This window comes from Seriola lalandi, unplaced genomic scaffold (assembly GCF_002814215.2).
Source record: "Seriola lalandi dorsalis isolate HSWRI2012SDOR001 ecotype SW California unplaced genomic scaffold, Sedor1 jcf7180002054425, whole genome shotgun sequence".
In the NCBI taxonomy this organism is placed as follows: domain Eukaryota; kingdom Metazoa; phylum Chordata; class Actinopteri; order Carangiformes; family Carangidae; genus Seriola; species Seriola lalandi.
The window spans coordinates 2,516,113-2,535,720 of record NW_019524978.1 but is presented as its reverse complement, the minus strand read 5'-3'; the positions used below and the strand labels follow the sequence as shown (position 1 = coordinate 2,535,720).

Below are 19,608 nucleotides of genomic sequence, written 5' to 3'. Positions count from 1 at the left end.
GACATACAAAACCATCTGCCCTTTTCATCTACCTTGCACTAAGATCTCTAGTCAGGCAACCACCAAGTCCATCCCACTTTTCTCTGCTTTTCCCTCCTGAGTTTCTATCCACAACTGCTGGTCATTTCTCCTCAGATCACCCTGTGATGATGAAGAAACACTGACCCAGACAGAGTTAGGACGGAACAGACAGATAGAGGGGGTCTGTTTTGCAGAGTGGGGGCCTGTGGCAGGTAATGGAGCCATAATGGGCTTTTAACAGCCGCACAGCTGATGGTGGTGTTTGCCCTTCAGTGGAAAAGCACTGCAAACAGGAAGTGCTGCATGGAGACATCCCCAGACACTGGACAGGCCAGGATGAATCATGACGCCTGCTGATGACAACCACACCAAAACAGGCTCCAATAAAGCACTGCTAACCTGCCCGTCATAAACCACTCACACTGTGTCTATTTGATGGAAATTCCTTTTATTTTCTTTTGCTCGCACCCTGAATCAACCTAATGGCGCTAAATTAGTTCAGCCTTGGTGCACAGGTGAGAGGAAGGCTTTAAATGTCTCCAAACAGCGATGTTCCCTCAGAATGAGTTAGAAAACTGAAAAGAAAATGGGATTTTTACACACTATCTGAGAGCGGTGCTGACTGAGCAAAGAACCAGTTAAACATTAAACATCAAGTGGAATCTACACATGAACACCAAGATATTTTTGAAGCAGCTGTGTGACCAGTAACTATCAGACCAAATACACACTATGACAGCTTTGATTTCTATTCTCCATTTACCAGATTAACCAAACTAAGCACCACGATCATTATATTGCTTAATGGTATAGGTATAACTCAATAACGTTCACTCTGGAGCAAACTTCTTAGAAAACCTGAATGATGAACACTGTTCATCAGATCATGTCTAAGGCTGCTGCTTACTTCCCATTTGAGAGAGATCGCCTCTTAAACCTAATTCATTTGTGTTTTCATCATGAGCTGCCAGAAGCATCTGTGTGAGGATACTGAGGTTAAACAAGAGATCAGTGCAAGGAAATAACAGCGAATCATCCCAGATGAACTAAAGATGAAGCCAGAAAAAATGACTGTAGCAATAAACAACCCCCGGTTACTAGTACTGTAAAGCTACTGTATGTCAGATCATTTCATGTCTCTGGATACTACATGGTCCCCAAAGACTGATGAAGCTGTGTGTTGTGTGGGTGGCTGCTTTGAAATATCACTTGTGTCAGTGGTGAATCCTCTAAGTCTGCTCCATGCTGATCAATGACAAGTGTTTAACACAAGGGACATTAATTAGCTGCAGGAGAAGGAGCGTATTGAGTGGCTAACAGATCAATCTGACGAAGTCTCTGCAAGGTACAACTTTGCCGCTGATAATAAAGAATCAGTGAGAACAGCGAGAGAGAGGGTTGGCTCTCTGGTAGTGTGCACCTTGCTCGGCACAAGGAGGCATGATTACACACTCAACCAAGCTGCCATGACACAGCATCTGCATGGACACACACAAATTCAATCATGAATACATGCACTTACACACGCATGGAGAAACGCAGTTAGGCTGATGAATTGATTTTGCATAATATTAGGTCGATATTGACCTTTCTTTGAAAGTTGAAATCAGTTGGTTAGTGCCAATCATCCTCTAACACAGTATGAATGATTTTTGATTTGTTGTATAATCAACCAGCACTGCTCTGACTGTCTGACTCTGACTTGTTTCAACAGGATGACAACCTGAAAAAAATTGCAGTGGCTTGTTACTAATGTCCTAATGTCCAGGCTTCTTTTTCACCTCAACATTTTATTACATATGGCTTGTTTTTATAGAGTGAAATTGACGAATTTAGTAAAAAAAAAAAGAAAAATGTGTGGTGGTGTTTTCATAAATGCTGCTGGTAAGTCATGCTTATATATATATATAAGCTATATATATATGTGTATATATATATATATATATATATATATATATATATATATATATATATATACTGTATATAACTGACCACCCAACATTGTCTTCACTTTAGACCCAATGTTAGCATAGCATATTGCCAGGACTAGCTAGAGTTGTGAAACCTTGAGCTCTGCCATGCTTTAAAGGTAATAAGCTCAAAACAAAATTAACTACAGCTACAGCGGAGTGAATCATTGCCCACAAAAATCAACAGTTGCTGAGTAATTTCTTAACAATGTAAAAAATTACACTCTTTTGAAACACAATTTCAATTTAGTTTTTTTAATTGATTTAATAGGGACATTCAACTTTTGTCCTGCACTCTAGATGTTTAAAAATGATTTAGCCTTTAGCCATAGTAGAAGTCGTAGTAATAATGGTAACAGCTGTATTATTGGTGGACATAGTGATAACAAAAGGACAGAGAGAAAATATAATTTTTATTTGTCTCACATGGAGGACTATGAATCTTCCTAATATCATCTCTGGGGTTTCAGTGAAGACATTTTATCTGCCAGTAAGGTTCAGTAAGGAACAGAGGTCTAGAAGAAGAGAATCATTTAATGCTCTGGATGTTTCAACCCTCAAAATGGCTGTTGAAAGATATTATTATTATATTATTATATTATAATTATAATATTTGATAGGAGGGGTTAATCCAAAACTGGTATGGCATCAGCCGTTAACAACTCAACTCGCTGTCCTTTAAGAAACGCACACTCAAAGACGCTGATACAATCAATCTATTATCTCTTGTGCTACTGTAGTCAGTTCACATGGCCAGATCGTTCCCCTCTCTTGCATTTCACCTCAGCTCACCCTGAAAACAATCGAGACTGACACAGAGGCAAGAAAACAATCTGCACTTGTCTTCTGTCCCACTATCTCTTGAACACTTGGTCTTCCTCTGACAAACGTGGTCAACATCTAGAGGGTTTTATTGTTTTGAAAAATGAACAACCAGCTTTCCCTCTCCCAAACTTCTGCATTTCCTCATTACTTGGTGTGATTACTCTTTCGGCATGCCTCCAAGTCCAAGCAGGCAGCTATGAGAAGCCAACACATTATAAGTCTGCAGATGATGTTTGGCTCAGGGTGTATGGCCACAGAACACATTGTACGTGAGGAAAAAAAGAATCATTTCTTTCACCCGGCGAAGCTCCTGAGGCAGCATCTTCACTCAGCTCCCATCATCAAAGTTGACAAGAGCCAACAGAAGCATCAGAGACACTAATGGTTTCATTCACAGGAGAAAAAAAGACATTGAGGATGTTGATTTCAAGGGCAAAGTCTTAAGTATATTTAAGCTACTTGCTGCCTTTAGAGAGCTATTATGCATGCAGTGTGTTTAAGTTACAGTATACAGTATATCCCAGCGGAATCTGCTTTGTTGTTGATTGGAATTTAATCAGAGCTATTGCCTCATTAAAAAAAAGAAGAATTCAGCAAATTTGCACAAGCAAATGTAATTTTCTTCCAGCCTCGGGGATAATCACCCCATTTTGTAAGAGACTCTAGCGTTGACAACATACAGCTTAGTGCCAACCTAAAGATGCCGTCCGTTGTGCATCAGACTCTGCCCTCATCTGCTGAGCTGGAGTATTACAAAAGAACTTTTTAACTCCTGTCCCTCCAACACCAAACACGTCGCAATGAATGTGGCTGAGGGAAAACTTCTAAAAAGAGCAAACCTGAGAGAGATGAAACTCTGGGGAGCATGCTACCCTGACCTATGAGATTTTCTCATTATGAGGAATAGTTGGCTTCCACAAACTAAGTTTCATTCATCATTGGAAAGTGCCAACTTTTCACCAGCTAGACTGCTCAGTGCAAACAAATGTCACGCTGCAGGATTAGCACCTTCTGAGCCTAGCATTGTGAAGCGGCAGCCTTTCATTGTTGCCATAAAACAGATATTGAGTCAAGATAGCTGGGTTCAAGGAGCCACTGTGTCGATGTGGATTTAAAGCTGTCGTTTCAGGTAGCACATTTCAGTGCTTTATGACTAAGGACTGCCTGAGAAAATAGCAAAAACATTTTTTGGAACCAGCTATGAATAATTGTAATCAGTCAATTGTCACCATCATTAAGTGACAGTGTTAATGACTGTATATTTATATTCATTGTAAACCAATGTCCTTCTGTGCTAGCCCACATTCGCTGATTACATACACGTCCTAGAAGCTGCTAAGGCTTTTACAGGAGCGATTCTAACAAAACAGCATCCTGACAACTGAAGAACAGTCATATTTAGCAGCAGAAGAGATTAGAGATGTTCTGATACCATTTTTTCCTCAACAATACTGATTCTGATACCTGAACGGGTACTGATCCGACACCAATTGTATTAAAAAATAAAATGTAACAGCTGTATACTACTAACCCTGTTTGGATGTGATATTGTTGCCGTCATTGTTGAATAGCGTGGCTCAAGATAAACCCTTTGTAAAACATGAACAGATACATGAACGCCATAGAATTCTTTTTTACACACTGGCTATTAGTGACCTCTGCTAACAGCTGACACTATTTACCAGAAATCAATTTTTCTTTACTGCTCTTTCACAGTAGTTGCGAGTGGCTGGCAGTGGAAGGCTGCAGTTTTAGAGCGGCGAAGAAGAATTGATTTCTGGAAAAAACTGCTTTTCTATATGGGTGTGAAAGTATAAAGTTTATAAATGCATTATGTGGTATCGGAGTGGCGTTACCTAGACTAGTATCATGATCGGAACAACTCTAGAAGAGTGTCTGTTAATGGTGGCAGGGATTCTGAGGTGGAACACATTCCTTAGTCTGCTCAACAGTCTCTTTGATTCATTATTTAAAGCATAAAAACAGATTACAAAGTGCATGTAAAATCAAATTCAAGATGTGTTTTGACCTCTTACCAAAGACTTCATCCTGTGATTCAGGTTCTGCTGCTGCTTCTGCTGCTGCTTCTGCTGCTGTTTGCGCTGCTTTGGGTTCGGGTGACGAAGCCTTTAATAGGAGCACAAAAACAGATTAAAGAGGTGAGGCGCTGAGGTACCATGGCAACAATGCACAGACAGAGACCAACAGAGAGAGAGAAAGATAGCATGAGAGAGAGACAAAGAGAGATCGTTACATCCATTTAGGCTTTTGGTCTTTATAATCACAGCAGCATTATACTCAGACCTGTTCATTTAATATTCAAAAGAAGCTGCTGCAAATTTTGAATCACGTACTACACATACTGAGATTTGCCCATTTCCGAGTCCACTTCTAAACTGTATGTTTCATCAGGATCAGGAAAGGGCTCCATATGCTACCTTTTATTTATTCAAATTTCACATGGTTGCAAGTGCATGATGATCATTAGGCTGTTTTGGTCCCCCTCCGGCACAGGTACTGCTTTAGCCATGGTGGTTTTCTTCTTTGCTGGCTGAGTCGGTCTCTCCCCACCTGAGCTCTCCCTGACTGCACTTTGATGTGCACTGATGACGAAACGCACAAAACAATCCATTAAGCTGTTACTGTGTTAATAAGACAAAGCGGTCTATAGATGATTATTTAAACCGACAAAGTGAGGAGAGAGAGGAGGATGCATCAGCAATTGACGTGTTTCATATTCCTCAAAGGATAGCTCTGTGTCAGAATGAGGCAAAAACATAATCAGAAAACAGACGAGGAGGTAGTTGAAAAGTAACAATCTGCCAATCTGCAGGTAAATTCATTCGTAACATTGCCATCCTGAGCCCTTGAGGTGAAAAGGCTACTGTTAAGAATGTGCAGAGGATAGTCAAACTAGATGACAGCTGTTCTGAGACTGACTAGTTCCTGTATCAGGTGAGAGGTGAATCTCTCCTTCAGGGACTGATTTGAAGCAAACTCTGAGATTTAATTAAAATGTTTTGCATCATGATCACACCTGTTTAAAATCCCATTAATTGACAGTAAAAAAAAAAAAAAGCTAAAGTCAGTAAGCTCCAATAACCATCATTAATCATCGTTTATTTTTTTACCCGTTCAGTGAAACATTTCAAAAGTTTCTTAAGCTGTTGTCACTAAAGCCAGCTACAGGAGAAGAGAGGGAAACCTGGGGTCTTGACATACGGTATAATAAAACAAGACAGAACTAATTAAAACCTGAAACCGTCAAAAAACTCGAAGCGGATCAACAACTTGAGATACCAGATGTTTGATGTGTCATATGTGCCCTGTAAAGTTTTGACAGCAGTGTGATGTTACATTGGCTGACCCAGAATTTCTTGGAAACATAGTCAGTAAATGACATAATTACCTTTTACAACAACAATTAAATAATTAAAATAACATATGTCTGTCTTATCAAGCTTTTCCGATGTGTGTAAGAATTAATTCTGCACCTCTGCTCCAACTGCCAGATCTGCTCAGATTCAGGGTTAGGGTTAAGTCATAACTTCAACATTATGCAAGCAAATTGTTATACCCACCTGTAAAAGCATTTGTGAGTCACTGGGTCATTTATTTTCTTTACCAATTGGCACCAAAACTAACAACCTGTGCCATGTTTATTTCTCTGGCAGCCATTCATCACAAGTTAGATTCTGTAACTTGTTTCTATTTAGTGGCTCCGTGTGAACTAAATATTTGCATTTGCTAATCCCCAAATTTGATAAAATCCTCTTACCGATTCCCTCCTCCTCCCTGATGACAGTGTACACTGATGTCCTCGGTTTACACTTTCGAGTGGGTTTGGCAACATGGGGAATCAACGCAGGCACGGTCTGTACGTGGCTCATCATAACATGAGCATTTAGACAAGTGCAAATGTGACAAAGTCCTGTGGACAAGTGTGGTGAGCAAGCACTTACCAATACAAATCATGCAGATACAAATAGATTTATGTCTTCAAACTGAGTGCAGCTTGTGCAACATACTTCTGACCAAACCAGAACATCTTAACAATCTGGCAACACTAGCCTCATCCCTTAACTTTTAATCCTCCTCGCAAACTGAAGAAAAAAAACATATTCGTTAAATTTCTTTTGACTTAAAGATCATTGAAAATCTAGTTTTTCTTACTATGAGTGATGAGGTCCTACACGAACACACAATTTTCTGCCAAAGTTTGTTATAAGAGTTTTGGTTATTTCAATTAACAGATTTACTGCATTTTTTAGTTGTCTCTGCTTTGAAGAGGGTGGAGCTCAGTTAAACCTGCACCAATCAGGATTTAGCAACATCTGAATCACAATCTGATGACATTTTCTGGGGTTGTGTGACCAGTCGATCACATCGCAATCAAAGTTCTTATTTTGTCATGAATCACATTGAATTTTATAAAGAAAAAAATTACATGAAACCCATTTTTCAGGGATTTACCCTACATCAGCCATTAAAAATGATTATTAAATTAAAGTTTATTTTACATGTACAGAAGCTTGAATTACTCCAGTGTACAACAAAAAAAAGGCTGATCCAAAGTCCCTCCATCAATGTTATTGCAGAGAGAAAGAAAAATCAATGCAGATAAAGAAGGTGCACATGAATTTCTGATAAAACTTACACTGTCATTATCACTGTATTCCTGCAGTTTGTCACATTGGCATTTTTTCCAACATTAAAGTGCTCAGCATCCAACCTTTGTTGGATTTTGTCCATGCACTCCCACATGCATAGACACAGCTGTCTTACTGTATCTTGTTTTTCAGCCACACACTTTTCCGAAGTGTAAAAAAATTACAGTACAAATAACAAATCCACATTTCAGGAGCTGAACTGATGGTGACTGGGTTGAAGTGATATCTTTGGATGCTGAGGCGACTCATAGAATTACTGGAAATGGAGCTTTTGGGTAAAGCCTTTTTAAAAAACAAACTATTTGTACCTTGACATAAGTGAAACAGCATTGCAGACAAGCATTTTGGAAATATAGTAAACAAAACTAAGGATAAATAACAATTTGTATCTATATACAGTATATCATACACCTTTCAGTCTGCTGCAACCAAAATTATTACACTATTTTCCTCCATGGTATCTGGACTTCATTATTGGCAAATGGGGCGATACCAGTAAATGGAGGAGAAAAAAAACATGGGCAATTTTTCCCAAGCGCACCAGAGCAGTAGCTCGATGCCGTCCTTGGGCAGCAGCTGTCAGCATGACTTCACACCTACTCGTCACTGGTGGCTTATTAAATTTAGCTCTAGTTGAGCAGAGCTTCTATAGTGGCGGTTGCTGGAGACAGTGACCTTGAGGCTGGAAGGAGATCAGGAAAGTCACTCATTTAGGATCACACTTGTCAATTATTCACGTATTCCTGAGAGCCTAATGGTATTTTAGGTTTCCGATTTTTGCCATATTTCTTTGAATTATGGAACACAATAACAAAAATTTACCCATTTTACCCCATAATTACAACCTCCTTAACGTGGAGGTTCCACCCAGATGAAAATAAGGGGTAAATGACCTCTTCCATCTGTCCACCTTAACCACCTCAGGAAAATGCTCAAGGCACGGCAGGTCTGTCAAGGTCTGGATTTCTTCACACGTTGGAGCGGTGTGCATTGGGCTACAATAAGAGTGAATGGCGCAGCTTCTCTAAACACAGGAGAGAAGGCATAAGGAATGGATTTAAGAGTGTGTTTGTCTGCTCTTCAAGTTGCAATACTAAGCATATCCTGCTAACTAGTTTACTAGCCACAGCACTTAACCAAGCACTTCTTCCAGGGCCAAAGGGCACATCATTACATTATCATTAAGGTTACATCAATGATAAGGTTACACGACTAGCACATATGGCGCATTTCCCCACTGAGTGGAGGTTAGTGTTGCCAACTTCCTGAAATGGAATGGGGGGTGGGGGTGGCCTAGGACTGAGGAGCTCCAACTACTGTGGACTTTTGCATAACGATCATTCTGTCCAAAACAATGGGTCTTACCCTTCAGTTGTAGACTTATCTAAAGATATAACAAAACAAAAAATGCCCACATAAACTGCAATGGCTTCAACCATTTACATGCATCTTTGGGCTCATGTATTTAGACAAACAAACACACAAACCTGTATTTGATCAGTTGATGCATGCTGTTTGATGTCACAATGCTTGTTGTTGCCATTTTTAAAATCTCGTGCTTTTTATTGGTCATAAGTCACAACTTGACCCTTGCCTCTCTCAATTTGGCTTAATGTTACAAGCTCTGTCCTGTTCTTGGATTCTGGGAAATTTACATTTCAGTGACTAGGCAAAATGACCCGAGGTAGCATTACACATTAGCCCTCTAAAACGTTCTTCTTTTGAAACATTAGTGTGAAAATATGCTGTTTTAATATCTGAATATGTGAGCTAAGCAGCCAAACAGGGTAATTTTGGAAGGAAATAACAGTGTGATCTTGTATTTTTTCACATAATTCCAAGATTAACTAGATCTTACACTACATTAAAAATATTTATATCCATGTCTGATACATTCAGTATTAGCCCTAGGCTTTAACAAGATTCTTTTTTTTTTAAACAATGACACCTGTAATTTCAGCTACAAACGAGAAGCCTGCTTTTGCATATCTCTGCCTGAAATCAAGAATCTGCTGTTTCTAAAATCAGTAAGCATTTCGAGAGGTAAATCTGCCACCTTAATCACTGCACATGTGCCGTGTGAGAATGAAAAGCTTGACAAGCGTAGGAACAGTAACTCAGAGGGTTAGGGCTTAGCAAACAGTCACTTACACTTCATAAAACCGCTTGAGTGTTTCAGCTGTTTCAAACGATATTGCGTCAGAGAAAGTGGTGGCTAATGTTTGTGAGCGTGTTTGCTTGTTTGTTGGGTGCCTCAGGCTAGAGCGAAGATGGGTGCCTCTTCAGCTCCACTCCGCTGTCTGACCACCATTCAGCACTAGGGTACCAGGTGGGATGGGGTTCAACATGTTTAAGTACTCTTTGCATTCGAGTAGAGAGAGGGGGAAGACGAGTGCAGTGATTTCAACACCTTTCAGGCCTTGACTGATTTGGTACTTTCAAAAGGAATCCAAGTTCCTCTTCTTATCTGTGGTTTTGGTGATAGCTGTGCCCTTAAGTCTTTCACTCTGTCCACACTTCAACAGATTGAAGAAAAATGGAACCTGCAGATTTCATCTCACCTTTTCACTGAGGTATAAACAGCACTGAATGCAGAGGAGTCTCTATAGCTCTACCTTCAAAAGGCTACATTTATATAGTAATAATGTTCATCAAATGTCACTGAGAGCATCATGATATTCAGAAGATTCAGTTGACTGCTTTTCCAACCAATGAGTTTGGCAAGCATCCTGGAATAAAGCATGCGATAACTCAAATAAAAGACAAAACATTATTGCAAAAGAACATATACAGACAGGGAACATTAGAATCCCAATTTCTACTTTGTGCTTGTGCGTAGCAATGGTTATTCTGGATAAAACAGTGCAACAGTGTCAATCACATGAGTTAAGACTTGGGACGGGATGGGAAGAGTGCAGTTATGAATCAGATGTGACTGTGGACAGATCTCACACAGAGGAACAGGAGAGACAGGGATAAGCCTGCTGGGCTGGTCACAATATACAGAGTGCTTTAATTGGGTACAATGGTAACACTGCTGTGCTACAAGCTGAGCCACAAGCTCCCTCATCTGGAGACATGGGTCTTCATTTCAGAAGCTTCAGTAGTAAGGCTGTGTCATAATCATGCAAAAGACAGCAAACAAAAGCAATGACAAAGCATTTTTTATCATATGAGTTGTTTGCCATCTAATTTGCATCTCTAGTGATTTCCTAATTTCCCAAAATGACTTGTGACACCATCTGAGAAATTGAACTGTACTGTGGGTTATACATATACAGTGGGGTTGAAGTGTCAGAAACAACTTTCCCCTTGACTTGAATAGGAGAGTGGTGTCAGACTATTGGACCCACTGTGCGTAGTGAGAGCATTGTAGATAGTTACAGCAACAGCAATCACGCAACAAGAGCCAGAGAGAGTCACTTTTTTCAAATTGTATTTCAAGGCAACTTGAGAAAAGTCACAGTTACTGTATGCCCTTCACTCAAAATGCAGTATGTCTTTGGCTGCACTGCATTCTGGTCTTTTTTTAAAAAAAATGTTTTTGTCAGTGAAGAAACTGCTTCCTCTGTCTTTGTTGTGACAGATCTCTCTCTGATTGCTCAGCATCAGTAGAAAATAGTCTAGACAAAAACAAATATGTACTATGACCTTGATAGCACATCCTGACGTTCACTGCTGATGTCTGAGATAGCCAAAAAAAAAAAAAAAAAACTATCATTTCACTGTAGTTGGGCAGGAAATATCTCAAGTGTCTCTGGTTGGCTAATAACCTGCACAAACACCACATGCAGCAAGTGGATCTTTTTTAAACAGTGGATGCATTATTTGTTGATTTTCTCCCTTTATTGTCAACCAAGTGAGTTAGATCATAAAAGAAAATGCAATTTGTAGAATCACATAAGGTGACTGAGTGACCCCTCTACCTTGGGTTTATTTATTGAAGAATCTGTAACTCGCAGTCACAAGTAAATCTGGCAAGACCTGAGCAAACTACGCTACATACTTCAGTGCTGACTCACCGCCATCCAGAGAAACAGGTAATATAGTGGAAGACCAGGGCCAGCATTTCCTCATTATCCTGTTGTTGAACATTCCTGCCATTGGGGATATACTCTAGTCCTGAATTTAAATCCATCGAGTGTTCTAGTTCTTCCAAAATCTTACAATGCGCAACAGCCAGCAGAGACACATTACGAATGTCTGAGCTAGCTATGTGCCTCTGTTTGTACAAAAATTGAGGAGCAGTGCCAGTGTTATTATGCTGTGTTTCCAAGTGGGATTTAAGGCTCTAAAATATCAGCAGTGTGAAGCTTTCAGATGGTTGAAAGAGAAAACATTTTGTCAGAGAGGTACAGGCACATTTCACCCTTCCTTAACTGATACGAAAATGGGTGAGGGATCACGACTCAGACAACAGCATCTAAACACAAGCTGCCCGACTCTGTCACGCTCTGTTCCTGCTCGACTGTCACTATGACAACTAGCTGTTTTGCCAGACCTTTAAATTGACTTTGATGTCACAATAATCAAGCCAAAAAGAAATAGGAAAAAAGAATAATTGACATAGAGAGGTATACAGTGTAATTATGAAGCTAAATAAACAAAAGCTGCTTCAGCCCTAACACCTCTCCTGTTAGCTTCACACTTGACTAATTAATCCACTTCTCTGGCTGCTGCTTCCCTCTCTCCTGAGTGTGCTTTGCAGGCAAAGGAAACAAATCATCTGTGGGCTGAGCCATCAGCCTCCCTGCTGGTTAGGGCTCCCTTCCTCCCCAGCACGCCAACATTACACTCCGCCCATTGCAGGCGCCAGACCACACAGGCAAACTGCAGGTTTGTGCTGTTGCCCACAGCCTCAAACGCTGACCACCCCCTCCCCCCTCTCCCCTATTCCTTCCTTCTTCACAGACTGGTGGCTCTAGCTCTGCTCACAACAAGTTTGCATCCTCTACCAATCTGATTGCAGCCTCAGCCATAATGGTCCAAACTCATTATATCAACTTTGGAGTGTAAACAAACTGATTCACCCTGACACTTTCAAGTGAGATAATTCTTCTTGTTCCCACAGTTTTGCCCACTGACAAGAAGAAACTCCTACAACAGCAGCAAACACAATCCATTAACCAGGCACAACATCTCTCTGTGTGAGACTTTAATCCAGTTTACTGTTAAGCATAAAATTTGACTCAACAGCAATACAAGATGTAAGTGCACTGAAACATAAAACAACAAAAACTATCTCTGTTTCCTAAATGGACCTCTGAGGTTACAAAATGTTGCTGTTGTGAAATAATGATTTGCAGGTACATGGATGGTCAGTTATCAGTGTCAGAGAGCTGAGTCCTGATGATCATGGGGCCAGAGCTAATGGTTAAATGAGATGTGTACCTGGAGAGGGTTTAGTGTCAGCGTTGATGCACACGATCATTTATTTTCTCTCCCCAGTTAGAATGGGTTCTCCTGTCGAGCGTTGGTGTGACGAGGCTCATGGTTTCAAGGGGTTATTATAGGGCGACGCACAAGACCCATGGAGACTCATCATGCATCGGGTGTTGCCATGACAACCAGCCATTGATTAAGAGTGGGCCGCTGATGCTTATAGAAAAGCGATTGTTTAAAATTTAATATATTAACCTCTGAAAAGTTTTCTACGCAAAAACATTTAAAAAAAAAAAAAAAAAAAAAAATGGCAGTTCAAAATAGGTCAGTTAGCAGGATTTTCACAATAAAATCCTTCACCAATATTAAAAAAAATTTTATACACAATGTACTTGCTCCTGTCATAATAATGGATACACATAAACCTAAAAACTACTTCATCCAACAGCATTGTCCACTCAACCTTCACAAAGTCAGCCCCACAATAAAATTCATCATATAAACATGACATGCATTGCATGAGACGTGCATTATTCATAAGTTACTACTCCTTTAAATGTCTGAGGGATGAGTTCAAGTGTTGGCTGTGGCGCTGTGACTACCACACAACGTGGATTTGTGATCCGAGCACTGGAGGTGACAGAGTAAGTGGTTGTAAACCATAAAAACGTGGGCAATCAAATCACTTGTAAACATGAATAAAAACATTCTGCACATAACGCATTAATACCTTTGTGCTGTGTTACATAAGCTTTTTCAAAAGAGATTCAAAACACGCACGGTGTGAAGTGGTTTACTAGCCTGACTGAAAGCTCAGTGAAGGTAATAAATCAGTTTGAGTGAAGGAGCCTGAGCTTGTCTGCAACACAGTCCAAAGTCCTGCTGATAAGGGCCGGCGTTCACGTTGATAAGGTCACAATAAAGTTCTCCCAACACATGCTTCATTCCCAGATCACAACCGACAAAATGCTTACACGTGTACACCCATCATTATTATTATTGTTGTTATTCCTCATGCACAAATCAAGACATTAAAGCGGCTGTAGTACAGTGAGGACCTCTTACCTTGCTGTCTGTGGGGTACTCCCTCTTTCCTAGATGCTGGCCCATGCTGTTCACAGAGACTGGAAGAAAAAGAGAGACTGAGTTTAGACCAGGAGAAGACTGTAAACAGCATATTATATGAGGATGAGCTACTCCTCCTTATCTACCCCTTCACTCGGTGTGAGAAAATGTATCATTACACACATCGATAAAAACACTTTTTTGAACTGTTTTATACTGAACGCCAACATATGTAAAAATGCTTCTGCTGTGAAATTCTGACTTCAGTGGAGAAATCAATCAAAACCAAGATCATGACTGATATCTGTACTGCATTCAGTCTGAAAGCCCCCCTCGACTCAGAAATGCGCTGTGGTTAATGTTGCTTCACTTGTATGTAACGACTGTGCAGAATGATGCATGTGCAGTTGGAGGCTAAAAGGGTGTTTTTACATTCATCACAGAGAAGGGTTGGGGAGTGGGGGTGGGGTGGGGTGGTATCTGTTCGTTTAAGATACGTACACACCAGATGATTTTGTGACATCACTACTAGTCTGGAAGCTAATTATGGTCCAAAATACAACTTACACAAGTGTGATGTGGAAACTTTAGCAATATTTACAGCACATATTCATACACTGTTTGTTTGTCTGACTAATATAGAACTCTCGTTCTGACGTGCATACATGTTACCATGGTTACAATGATCTTGCAGGCTACTCTTTACCCCGCTTATACAGATTGCTTATATGGTTGCCTCATAATCAGCAGATGGATGAAGCGGTAGTTTTTGAATTTATTTCAAAAATTGAATTTTAACACATCTACGAGGACAGAGCATCACAAAGTCCTGTGGTTGTTATGCTTTGCTTTCACGCCACAAAGTGCACCACTTAGAAGTGGGGCCAATACCCTTCGTTTCAGGCTGTCTTGGACCAGTTGTTTAGTTTTGCGCTAGATTTCAGCTGACAGCTCTCACCAGCCCAAACAAATTGAAAGAAATGAGCAAATGCACCAGAGTTCGTCTGAACGGAACCAAACACGGCAGGCGTGGAAACGTCCTTAGTGTGAAGTCAGCCCCCCAAAGTATTCAGGCTAGCTTTGACCATCCTGATCTATAACATGCCAGCACTCCTTCCCTGGACGTGTTATAGTCTTCTGTGTCTTTCATTAGAATATTTTGTGTTAATGGTCTCTTTTGCCCCGCTGCTGTGAAAACACAGCCTGCCAGTGATTAGACCTAGTCACCTCTAATCCTCACCGTTATCTACTGTTCTACCTGTCTGACTAAAGGTGTGCTGTTCATGGGGGAAAAGAAAGCAATATCAGGTTTTTTTTTTTGTTTTTTTTAACCAAACAAATAACATTAAATTACAGCCTTTAATAATTTAAAATGTCCATCACAACAGCAACATATGAGACTGTGTCGATGTGTTTCCTGTGTCACCGTGATATCTTCTGACAACAATATCCGTCACTCACATGCTGCTGTAACATCTGCAGAAAACACACAGCAAACTTGACTTGACTTCAGCCAACAGGAGCCGTGCAGCCAAGTCTCTAAAAAGCACCAACAAGTCCTGAATGGTTCACTACCTTGAAGGGATGGAGTGCAGGCTCAGTTCTCTCCATGTGGAGGAAGTGAGAAATGTCTCAGGTGTGTGAATTCATAGTTCACAAACAACATGAAACCACCTAACCAACAATTTGCTGGATATTGCATGAATCAAATGTCAGCTTGCAGACACCACTTGTAGAAAAATTCTTCTTTCCTCCCAAGGACCACTCTCCTTCACTTAATCACAGCATGCATTTATTTGGCTTTTAGGCGTTTTGCAGCCATCAAAAAAAATCATCTTTGACACCTTGGCTATTTCATCCTTCCTTCATTTTATAACAATACACAGACTCAAGAGTATCCCCTGTCAAAAAAAAAAAAAGGTTTGGTAAGGAGGGTTATTGATGGTCCACACTGATGTTGGCACAGGTTTCTAACATTATGATTGGATTCACAGGCAAGGAGGTAGGAAAAGCTCCAAACTCTCCAGCCAACCACGTTGAAGAATGATCTTAATTCATTCAAGAATGCAGTATGTGTCAGAATCATTATTAAAATTGTAAATGCACCAAGCCGCTCACATTCCCTATTTGCTAGGATTTTAAAGAAATATGTTAATAAAGCCTTTGAATGATCACTATATAAAAAAATAAGTAAAGTGAAATCATGACTACACATCCATGTTCACACACATCATTTAACACCTTGCTTTCCTTATCAAACGGTCAGGCAAGGTTAATTAAATATAATGCTGTACCCACAGTGCACACAGTGAATAAATATTAACCACTGAGAGGTGTTATTACATCCACTATATCTGAACAGGGAGCAAAGGGGAGCTGCTGTTTACCACAGCAGCAGCAGTTTCAGACAGTTTGCTTCAGCATCTCAGGGAGGAACAAATGTGATTAAAATGCAAAGTTCAAGAATATGGTTCAATGTAAACAGCTCTAAACCCTGAGCAGCAGAATTTGCAACAAAAAAAAAAACCATAAAAACTTTAACAATTAGAAATTCTCCCTGGAACTAAAAACACTCATGAAACTCTTCAAATAAGAGCGAGTTCCTCTGAAAATCTGTCTCATTATTACATGATGTACTGATGCCTGTGTAAAGAAGAGCAGCCATATCTGAAAATAAGCTTGATAATGAGGGAAAATTTAAGCTCTGAGGATAATCCAACTCTTTATTTGTTGGCTTCTTGTTGGAGGCGCTGCTCTTGTGGTGTCTTTGTGTCTGTGCCTCGGCGTCCTATAAATTTGTCCACCGTGATTGTTTTTACCATGTTTTTGTGCCCAACTGCGCTGTATATGACTGTTTACGCAAGCGGCCATAACGGAGACACTTTACACGGTTATACTATGGACTTTATGGCTGTATCGCGCCCAGGGCTTCCAACCTCAACCACGCCCCCAAGAAAAATATTCTAGGAAGGTCCAACAATTAAATATGGAGAACTCTGGGCACAAGACTCATGAAGGGGGAAAAAAATGACGCCTGCATTATGGTCTTCAGTGAGACACGGTTCACGTCTACAGACGACGAGTCAGAGCATACAGAGAGGAGCTTTCAGAGCACCTGTCAGGCTGGATAAGGACATAAAAGCAACAGTGAAACCCCAAGGTGGCGATGTCTGTGTAGTGGTGAAATAACATCACCCTCGGGGAGTCCATATACACAGGCAACATCCAATTGCTGTCTGTCTCTGTCTGTCCTTTGTTCCTTGGGAGTTCCTTTGTGACGGTGGTGTATAGACAGACCAAAGTTGAAGGTGCCAGCAAAACAAATCAAGTCCTGGAGTGAAGATGCTATTTCTCAATTACAGGGATGCTCTGACTTTACAGGCAATGGGACGAGTATGAAATAATGAGTGAAATCCATTAAGACTACACGTTAACCAGCAGTCGCTCCCGAGCTGCTGCTCTGCACTGCTCAAATTCAGATTTTGTAACCGCGATGTCGTCTGACTAAATCACCAAACACACGAAAGACAACCAATGTGCTGTGATATCGACTATATTTATTTGTAAAATTATCACTCAGAGATAAAGTTCGATTTTCAGTCAGGGGTGATTAGGCCTGATCTGCCCTCTAGTGTAAACCTTTTAATTCCTCCAGATCTGGACTGAATGTGTTGCTCCGCCTCTTTGCCACTCATTGTGCAGAGAGGCCTCTTACTTGCGGGGCAGTACTGGCGGCTCTTCTATGGAAAGTAGCTGAGGTTTGAATCGAAAAGTTGCCAGATTTGCCTCTAGATAAGGGATCTGAAAAGTCTAATTTGGCAACATTGCTTGTAGACTACGGTTGTTTTTGATGATACAGCAGGGTTTCCCACACATAGACTTTCCTTTGGCAGGCCGCCCGGGTACATTAACGCCGGCCCGCGTATATTTGCCGACTCATTTTGACATTTTTATGTTTTTCAATCCGCCAGAATTACGCCATCCGCGATCGATCAACTATTCTCCCCTGTGCCGTTTCGACCTGCTAAGGTGCAAAGACAAACAGAAAGAGAGAAAGAGGGAAAGAGGGAGATGCATGATATTTATTTTATAGAAGATGCAGACATGGTGGGAAATGAACGGACAAGTCGGTTCCAGTCGGGGGTCAGTGACGCTTCTGGCACAGGTAATGAGACAGCTGAGGGAGCGGGAGAAGGTCCCAGTGTGGTAAGAGGAATATGTCACTGCATCTTTGTCATTGAGGAACATTAAATAATTTCAAATGTTGGGAGGAACAGCAAACTAATACTAATACCTTTGAGATTCTGCTCCATGTTGACATGATTGCACATCACAGTTCCTGCAGATTTGTCAGTTGCATATTCATGCTGCCAATCTCCTGTTCTACAAGGTGTTCTACTGGATTCAGATCTTTTGACTGGACAGGCCACTGACAGCCACTTGAGATGACTTTATACTTTGTGATGTGGAGCATTATTCTGCTGGAAGTAGCCATTAGAATGTGTTAAATTGTAGCCATAAAATGATGCACCAATATTCAGAGTTATCAGAGTGCACCATTACACCACCACCACCACCATCACCAGCCTGGGCTGTTGCCACGAGGCAGGACCATGGATTCAATGCTGTTGATGCCAAATTCTGACCCTACCATCTGCTGCCTCAGCAGAAATCCAGATTATGCAGAGCTGGCTATGTGTTTCCAGTCTTCAACTGTCCAGTTTAGTTCAGCCTGTGCCCACTGCAGCCTCAGATTTCTGTTTGTGGCCGACAGGAAGTGGAACCTGATGTTGGCTTCTTCCCATCTGCCTCAAGGTTTGACATGTTCATTCTTAGAGGCTTTTTTGCTCGCCACAGTTGTTAAGAGTGGTTATCTGAGTTACTGTAGCCTTTCTTTCAGCTCCAACCCGACTGGTTATTCCCCTCTGACCTTTCTTATCAACAAGGCGTTTCTCTCTCACTGGAAGTTTTTTTTTTGTTTTTTTTTTTGTTTTCTGCACAATTCTGAGTAAAAGAGATCAGCAGATTAGAAGTTTCAGAAACTCTCAAACCAACCTGTCTGGCACCAACAATCGCGTCAAGGTCAAAGTCACATCTCACTTTGCCGGAATAACAAAGTACAGGGTCCTTGTTTATTTTTGTACAGTTCTCCATATGGAGATGGTTTTTTATAGTATTTAGTACATGGCTAATTCTCCACTGGACCTCAACCTCTGTGATATAGCCACCCCCGATTTGTGACTTTCAGAGGTCAGCTAGCATTCATCAAACATACTGTATACACTGTATAAAGGATTTAAAACTGCTCAGCCCCATAGAGAAAGCCTCAAAACTTCCTTTTAAATACTATTTGTGAACTCAAGAGAATGGGTTGAATCACAGGTGCTTGTGGTTGAGCCAAAACAGTGACAGAAAGCACAAACGAGCAACTATAAGCTGTGACAAACTCCCCACTGATTAAACAAAGGGACACAATTATATTGCAAGCAGCTGGGCATTCAGTTTTAATGTAAAACTGATTATCCAGCGAGGACTCTGGATGTTTGTTTGACGTGGGGACACGTCGCTGGGATGTGAGGCTTTCTAGCCAGTTTCACTCTCGAGTGTTACACAATCAAAGCTGAGATCCTGCAAGGACTTGCAAGAAAAGACTCTTGCATAATAGAGTGTGAGAG

General features: G+C 40.7%; 1 protein-coding gene across 1 annotated transcript in view; it reads right to left on the bottom strand.

The window, feature by feature from the left end:
* Positions 1–19,608, bottom strand: part of LOC111658146 (myelin basic protein) — a 51,882-nt gene that overhangs the window by 21,551 nt on the left and 10,723 nt on the right. Inside the window, exons 2-3 of the mRNA XM_023410564.2 lie at positions 13,934–13,992; positions 4,853–4,943 (exon numbers count right to left, since the gene is read on the bottom strand). Of these exons, the coding sequence (XP_023266332.1) occupies positions 4,853–4,943; positions 13,934–13,978 (136 nt within the window). The 5' untranslated portion in view covers positions 13,979–13,992. The remainder of the gene's footprint in view (positions 1–4,852; positions 4,944–13,933; positions 13,993–19,608) is intronic.